The following is an 8878-nucleotide window of genomic DNA, read 5'->3' as shown; positions in this document are numbered from 1 at the left end:
TTAGCCCGAGATATCTCGGGCAAGTTGTATAGCGTTACAAAAAATGGGGTCTTTTAGGACCCCTAAAAAAATTTTTTTTTTTTTTTGATTTTTCGGATGTTTTCTAAGTCTCCAAATTTTTTGAAAAATTTTTACCTGCGAAAAAATTTTATTGCGAGTTTAATTAACCTTTAATGACACGCAATTAACGCTTAATGGTTTTTTTATGGGATTTTTTTATAAAACTTTATTCATCTTTCTAAAGTTCTAGTGCGTCGATTTTACTTCGGTAAAGTTATTTAAAGCTATTTTCTGATGTCAAAAACAGCATCCAATAGTTTTTTAATTTTTTTAATTAATAGATTTTATTATATATACGTTTAATTAAGTCGGGGGGTCGGAAATTTCAATTAAAATCGTAATTTTAAAAAAATATTTAGAAATATACCGCCATCTAGTATTCACCCTACTTTTTACCCTTCTCCTCCCGAGAGTTTCATGAGAATGTCCCGCGAAAGACGACACCAGCTGTTCTCAAGGTCATCCAGCTGTGTAAACAATGACACATCGGTGTCAAGTTTCGCGCTAAGGCGAGACAAAGGAAATTATACTTTGAAGCTTTTTCTTCAAAATTAACACATTTCTATAATTTTTTTTTCGTTTTTATGTTTAACTACATTAAAATATATAAAACTATTTGATTATTAGTTGTGTTTGGTAAGTTAATTAAACTCAATGCAAATTAATATAGACCGTATTGTATTTAATAATAAACAACAAAAGTTTCTTGGAAAATGTTAGTTTTTCAGATTATGCTTCCAGTTTTTAATAAATTAGTAGATAGAAACATATTTCCATTTATTTATCATCCATTTATTTCATTAAATTTTATGGAGTTTAAGCATTTTATTGTATATATTTCAAAGTTTCTTGTATGTTTCATTTCTACTTATGGTATCTATCATTCATAAAGTGGTGAAGGTTTTAATGGGGGTTGAGTTATGTTGGACATCAAAAGAGGGGAAGAGGTTACAAAAACTTGGAAAAACTGGGACGAGAAGGGAGTAAAAGTTTCAAGAAAAATGCACATGTAATTTATGGACAGCCCAAGTGCTTAGACTGCAGAAAATGGACTTGCACCATTTTCATAATCAATGGTTATGCAATATCATTTACCGATGAATTTTTAATTGATCAAAGCTTATGGTTATTTTAAAATAATAAGTGTGAATTGTTTATAAATAAAAAGTTCACACTAAATTATATGTATATTATGTGATTTCACAATTTTTTCCAAAAATGGACTTACACCACTTTCAAAATAAACAGTCCATATACTATATACTAGTCCTTTTGTTTCTTTTCCTTTAAAATGTTAATTTAAATTTTTAATCATTAAATTAGTCTATTAATTGTTAATGTTGTCATGCAAGTCAAAAAATCCCATTCAACAGTTAGTTTGGACCTCTGAAAGAATTCTGTATCACTTTCATTAAATTTGAATGTGTAATTAAAATAAATTATTGAATAAAAATTATAAATAATTTTCAACAAAATAATAAAAATTATAAAAATTAAATTTATTAATAAGACTATTTTTTAATGCTTTTTAATTTTTCTTGCAGTAATTGTATTTTTAATTGTTGTTCTCTTTTTTCTTCTTGCAGGAGTTCAATTCTACAGTCATGCTCTCTCTTTCTTCTTACATCATCTTCCTTCATAAAATTCATTTTGGCTCTATGTTCTTCTTTTAAAAAATGCATTCGAGCTTTGTGGTATTCTAGTGCATATTTATCAACATTTTTATCAACGTTTCAGTTTTTTTCTTTAAGGATACGGCATTCGTTTCCTTCGATTCGATTATATGTTTGTACTTCTCGACTAATTCCATTTTCTGCCATGTTTTTATCTAAGCGCGTATTACGTCTTTCCGAAATATCCAATCGAGTAACGTGTAAGAAAATTTTCTAGTAACGCTGGTGTCGAGATTATCGGATTCACTAATCCTGTTCTTAATATCTCGGGATTTACTAATCCTTCGCTAAAATTTGTTGGTGAAATCCTCGCGTCAGTAATCTCGGTATTAGTCTAATCGCCGAGATTTACAAATACCACGATTAAGCAATGTTGGTGAAACACCCTGTAAGCACATTAGAAACTTAAAAATATAAAATCACAAATTTTTATAACCACGTTTTTTATTTATAATTTTCTTTTCGTTTTCATATTTATATACATTAATTTTATAATTTTTAAAACAAAAAATAAATATGAATGTGAAACTTATAAGGGACTTGTGCAGTTTAAGGGATATTTTTTCTATAAAATTAATCAAATCTTGACTAATTTCACTCGAATATTTCCAAAACATGTATAATTTTTTGTAAACATACTATAGTATTTTTACTGTAATTAGAAACGACTTATTATTATTACTATCTTACTTACTATACTATCTTATCTTACTATCTTAGGAAACTGACTATAATTACGGTCGGTGAAACTTCCGTTAACCTAACGGGTACTTTACGCAGATTCGAGATTAGTTTGCCAGGCCTGGGCTTTTAAGCGTGCACCGAAAAATTAGTAATAATAACTGATAAATATCAAGTCAGATCAAAAGTTCAAATATATTTAATTAGCAACTAGAATGTACTACGTACAAATGTCAATAATCCAAACAAAATTTATTAACGAAATCAACAAGTCAACCCGACAATAAACTTAGCTACTTAGCTTAACTTAATATTAATTTCCCCTTTGAAAATTCGACAATCAAATACTTAGAAACTATGAACAAAATCTCTTACTAATTAAACGTCTATCTGTCACCTCACTATACGAAGAAACTATTTCCTCAATCCTTTCGATATCATCAAATCGTCAATCGAACTCCTCTTTAACACCTTGGATCGTCCAATTATCAATCTGGACTTCTAGCAGAAAATACTTCGCTTTCGAATTAACCTCGCTCTCAACGTCGCCTCGATTTGGAATTCACCTCTCCTTCTTCGGTTAACGTATGGGTTTTATACTGTGAGGTGACATCACACTTGAGCTGAGTTACTCCCCTTATTTACATACTTAGTTGCTAACATTAATTTTCTTTTCTGGCAGCTTTAAGTTTCTGACAAAGCTTATAAACCGTTTACAAAATATTTATCATAATTTTCTGGGATGTTTAAGACGGTTTATCAAGTATTTCTCTACTAGTGATGGTGGGGACTCCCCCCTCCATTTTTTTTTCTGCGGACTGTTACTTCCGCCGGGCAGCGCAAGTGTGCAAGATGTTTCCTATGGCGCTTATTTCTCCGTGAGTTGTTTTATCTTCATTTTTCATTACTAACAAGAGAGTGATGGGGAACCTTCGTCCTAAATAAACATAAACCCCAAACAAAAGATAATAAAACAGAAATAATAATAAAATAAAAATAACGTTCGGACTCAGTTCCTTACAACGCTTGTGGAAGCTGGGGTCAGGACATCAATAAGTCCCACATCAAAAGAAAATTCATCACCACTCAAAGAAGGCCTCTCCTCCAGATCACGAGAACTTATAATACCACTCCAATGCCTCTTTGCAAGTCCTGGCAAAGAAAGCCCCAATAGACAGTTATCACTCTCAATTCTAAGCTTTGACAAATAAAGTGGGGCCGGGATATTTTCCCTGGTAACCGTCACATTCTTAAAATATTAATAGACACCGCTGTTTTGGTTCATTTTAAAATATCCTGTTTTTCAAAATACAGTTGAAGAATATTAATAGACATCATATTGTTCTAAAATTATTAATGGACATTCTGTCATTCAAGTAACTATCTAAAAATATTAATTTGCATCCGTGTTATGTGTTATTTTTGTGTCCAGTGTTAGTATAAATACTGCATATAAGAGATTGGCTCAATACATCTTTTTGCAAGAACCTCTTATACATCTATGAAAAATGTCTTCAGAAGGTAAGTATTTTATTTTATTTTTTAATATTTTTATTTAATATATTTATTGAAATATTTTAATTTTAGAATGTGATTATGATTTTAATGTGAAACAGAATGTTGGTAAAAAAAGAGGACCCAAACCTAAAAATATAGGAAATCAGGAGTTGAAAAAGCAAAAGTTTGGGTTAGACCTAACTCCTAGATAAAGGTAAATCTTTGAAAATTACCCACTTTAACATCAAAATATGTGAAAATCAATTCATGGAGGTGGTAGAATTCCATTCTAATACATATGTTTAGTTGATAAAAACAAAAGAGAACTATCCGCCCAACAAATATAATATTAATATTAAGGACTTTAAATTTTATAAAAAGCCTTTGATGCAATGAACGAACATTTAGACAACTGTGTAAATCTTTAAAATACAGGGTGTCCATAAAGTCTCTTTACCATATCAATTGCATTTGTAATAAATTTTTGAAAACATATTTTATTCAGACTTGTTCTATTGTATTCAACATTTATTAAAGTTTTTAATCACATTTTGCATTTGTGTGTTTCAGGGATCCTGTTTGTGAAAAAGGTGCTGTTGAATAAACCCCTAAAAAAATGGCTACCCCTCAAGAGAAGGCACAGTGTGTCTCATAGTTTATTGAAACAAAATTGGATAGGCAGACTCAGCGAAACTACAGAACTAAATATGGAAGAGATCCACCATCACCATTGATGACGCTATGCTACAGCGAACCTGGCAAGAAATCGAGTACAGTCTTGATGTGCTTCGTGCAATTAATGGTGCCCATGTAGAAGTCTATTAAATGAGGTAAAAAAAAAAACTTTAATAAATGCCGAATACAATAGAACAAATCTGAATAAAATATCCTATCAATTGCATTTATAATAAATTTTTGAAATGGTAAAGAGACTTTACGGACACCCTGTATGTCTTTTATATTAAGGAAAAAAGCTTTTAGAGGTTATGCTAAAACTTATTGCGCTCTTAGATCAGTATTTTCTAAAATGTCTTTTTTGAAAAATTAACATCTAGTATTTATAATATTTTAGCTAATGATAATTTTGTTTGTAGAAGAAAATTTTTAATAAATTTAAAAACTAATTTTTAAAATATAATGATGATGATATTATAGAGTATCAAGATGTTTATTTTTCTAGCCGTGTTGAGCATATTTTATCCTCGTATATGATTAAAATTGTATTAATTTTTCATTAACCTCTTGCCGTCCGAATTATTAAAAAAAACTGACTTCAGATGAAAAAACTATTATTATTACTTAAAAGTAAACATCTATTTTATTTAAAAAAAAGTGTTTTTTAATTTTTTTCAATTGATCGAACTTGGTTCCTAAATGGTGTCTTTTCCTTTGGATAGCCAACTTTACAGGGGCCCCTGCTATTCGGCTTTTTTGTATTACGTGTTTTACCGAAAAGCTGCCATTCGTAGGTAAGGTGTAGTTAGCGATAAAAAATAATTTTAAAAAATTAAACACGACAAAATATATAATGAAAGTAACGATCTAAACTTTGATTTGCTTTTTTGTATTTGTCTTAACCAATAAATGTTTTGTCACCACCCCTAGGCCATAAATACTTCGGGAAAGACCGTCCCCTACTATTGTAAAGCAATTAGCGATAACAATACAGGTTATTGGCTGATAAAATCAATACTGAACTTTTTAAAACTATAATTGGTTTATTTCTGTATCAGTTGAGATATTAGTTTGACGAATCATCAACCTTTGAAAACACTGAAACTAAAATTGTCGCTAAATGCCACACTTATCGAGCTACATTGTGTAAATATGTAAACAGTTGCTATAAAATGGCTTGTTTTGTTTGTTTTTTGATCTACGATTTGCTAAAGAAAAGTTTTGACAGTATTTAGACAAGTAAAAATGTTTTCAAAACTGTTTAGCAATAAATATCTCTGGGAAACTCTATATTACTATAGTAAGTCTAAGAAAAATTTTCTTGATGTCAATTGGCTTTCAAGTTCTTATTTTTACGTCTTTTACGCTCTAATTTGTCATTTTTATTATGACTGATTGGATATCAACCAATGTGCGTCTTTGTAGAACTGTTCGTTTAGGATTTTCCTGCAAAGAACCAATGGCTTTCAAGGTCACTTGATCAGAGTCAGATTGTAAACAAACTTCGGAAAAAGTTATTTTCATCGCTTCTAGCTGTAATTTCACTAGGTTTTATGTTATTTGAAGTTACTTAGACTAGAAGATGTTATATCAAAAGCTTCTATTCAAAGAATGTATCGGGAAAGTCATTACTTCCGGGTTTTACAGTACTTCCGTAAATATGTAAAAAAATAGGTATATAATCATTCATATAATAGGGTAATATTCGATTATTATAGTCTATTGTTATTATAATAGCGTAAATAACATATACATAGAATGAAATATACATCATCGATACTAAAAAGTGTTGACCTAGATTTACAAAAACCACCACCCCCCTTCCACGCCAATCGGTGTTATAAACTATACGCTGTATTATCTCTCTACATCGGATTAGAAAGCTGCAATTTTTTTTATTTGTGAGAATTTAGACCTATCTATGTAACGTATATAACAGAATAATTGGATGTTTATAGAAAAAGGTTTTTTTTTTTTTTTTTGATTATTTTAAAAACTGGAATTGTATAAATTTTTGTAAACATACATAATATTTTATTCAAGAATCATAAACGCTGATATGTTATTCATAATTCTATAATATTATCATACATATAAAGTCATTTATATAGAATTTATGAACATCTGGTTTGCAAGTATCCTGCTGGCTTAGACCGCTATAAAGTCATTAGACTTTGCTAAATGGAAAATGTTTAGTGTACTGTAAATTGAAAGGTTACAAACTATTTATATGAATTTTATAACCTAAAAAATGTCAATTATTTATTGATATATACAAAGTTGGATGCATATAAAAGTAGGTATACAGAAACATCAATTGCAAATATATAGCATTACACGGAAGTCGCGTAATAAAGTGATTATACCTATATATATATATATAAGCATTACAAAATACAGTATTTACATAAATTTTTTCTTACACATTATATATTTTCAGTCGTGTGATATATTTCAAAACATGGTGCAGGACATAGTGCAACATCGCAATTTCTGCACCAATATCGTGTTTCTTTTCTAATTTTTTTCATTTTGGCATCACGCTTGTTACAACAGACTGCGCAACATCTTGTGGGAGCTGCTTTTTTTTCTGTCGGCGGAATGAAGGCTGGGAAATGCCTTTCTGTCAGTCTTAGTGGACATGGACCTGGTGTCCTCGGCCGACCTCTATATACCTTAGTTACGGTGTGAAATTCCTTGATGAGCTGTTCAATAAGTTGTGCTCTGAATGCTAAATGTTTTTTCTCTCCGCCATATTTTTTATAGAGTACAAAAGAATTATAAAGGCAAATATCAAATAAATGAAAAAATATTTTCTTATAATATTTCTTTCCTCTTTTCCTAGCCACTGGGTAATCATGGAGTTGTTGATCTAAACGATCAACTCCTCCCATTGTATCGTTGTAATCAACGACAACACGTGGCTTCATTTGAACAGTACCAACACGCGTTTGTTTAGATACAAGTGTGGCATTGTGCACTGTAGATAGCAGCGTAACAGTTTTTTTGTCTTCCCATTTTAAAATCATCACTTTTCCCCTCTGTTGTGCCACTATTTCTCCTTTTTTCAATTTCTTTCTTTTTATGATATCTGGAATCCCCCTTCTGTTTAGACGAAGTGTTCCATATATATCTGTTTGATGCGATATCAAATAATCAGCTAACTGAGGAGACGTATAATAATTATCAGTAGTTACGCAGTGGCCTTTGTTCAACAATGGGTCCACTAATGATAATACAATTTGGGAAGTTATTTGCATCTGGTTATATTTTGGATCCAGTATAGTATCCTTTCCGGTGTAAATTATAAATTTGTACAGATATCCTGATGAGGATTCACATAACATAAAGAATTTCACACCGTAACGTGACCGTTTGAGAGGTATGTATTGTCTCCAGGAAATACGACCTTTGAATAGTAAGAGAGACTCGTCCACAGTTATGTCTCTCTCTGGTTCGTATAAACGCGAAAATTTAGAATTTAGATTATTTACTATAGCCAAAATTTTGTTCAATTTAGGAGCCGGATGGGTGGACGAATCGAATGATGCATTATCCGCGAAGTGTAAATTTTGCTTTATTTCTGCAAATCTATTTTTAGTCATGAGTTTAGGAAAAATCGGTGTGAAAAATAAATCATTGGTGGACCAATACATCCTCTCATCCGGTTTTTTTACAATACCTTGCAAGATGCAGATAGCCAGAAATGTATATATCTCGCCCACTGTAACAGGCTCCCACTGATGCCTGGATGATCGCGGCTGTTGCAGTGCATAACGATTCGTCTCGCTAACAATCAAATTTACTAAATGTAAGTCAAAAAATAACTTAAAAAAAGCGAGTGGATCGACATTATTTATATTGAATCGACAACCCGGATTTCCTGTGAAAGGAAATCGTGGAGGAGGCGGAGAAGGATTGTTGATATCCACATCGACCCAATTTCTGGCAGTAGAGATGCTTTGGTCCGAATCTACGCTCGATTCTGAGTCGCTGACATCGCTCAAATTATACTCCGATCCACTTTCAGAAAAACTATCGTCATCATATTCTGAACTAGACATTCTGGCAATAAAAGATTGTATATAAAATCCGTTATATATATATATATTATGCGCGAGAAGAATATTCTCCGGATAAAACATACTTATAAACTTACTTGGAAAAGAGTAGAAAACACTTTTCACGACGCACAAAAGCAGAGATATTTTACTAAATCTAAAGGGAGAAAATTTTATCTAAAATCTGTTTTTTATATTACGCGCGAGAAGAATATTTTCCAGATAAAATAT

General features: G+C 31.0%; 1 protein-coding gene and 1 long non-coding RNA gene across 2 annotated transcripts; one reads left to right on the top strand and one right to left on the bottom strand.

Annotated features, from left to right (window-relative positions):
- The first annotated feature begins 3891 nt into the window (after positions 1-3891).
- LOC136971184 (uncharacterized) lies at positions 3892-4660 on the top strand. Its single transcript, XR_010880113.1, has 3 exons — positions 3892-3935; positions 4002-4125; positions 4482-4660. It is a non-coding gene; the product is annotated as an uncharacterized lncRNA (long non-coding RNA).
- Positions 4661-7012: 2352 nt separating this feature from the next.
- On the bottom strand, positions 7013-8650 carry LOC136971174 (piggyBac transposable element-derived protein 4-like). Its single transcript, XM_067265647.1, has one exon. It carries the CDS (start codon positions 8648-8650, stop codon positions 7013-7015), a length of 1638 nt encoding a protein of 545 aa, XP_067121748.1.
- Between the last annotated feature and the right edge of the window lie 228 nt (positions 8651-8878).

The sequence above is a fragment of the Centruroides vittatus genome, unplaced genomic scaffold, assembly GCF_030686945.1.
Source record: "Centruroides vittatus isolate TY-2023 unplaced genomic scaffold, ASM3068694v2 contig_2349, whole genome shotgun sequence".
NCBI lineage: Eukaryota > Metazoa > Arthropoda > Arachnida > Scorpiones > Buthidae > Centruroides > Centruroides vittatus.
The sequence above is the reverse complement of the archived record's forward strand: the minus strand, read 5'-3'. Positions and strand labels throughout refer to the sequence as shown.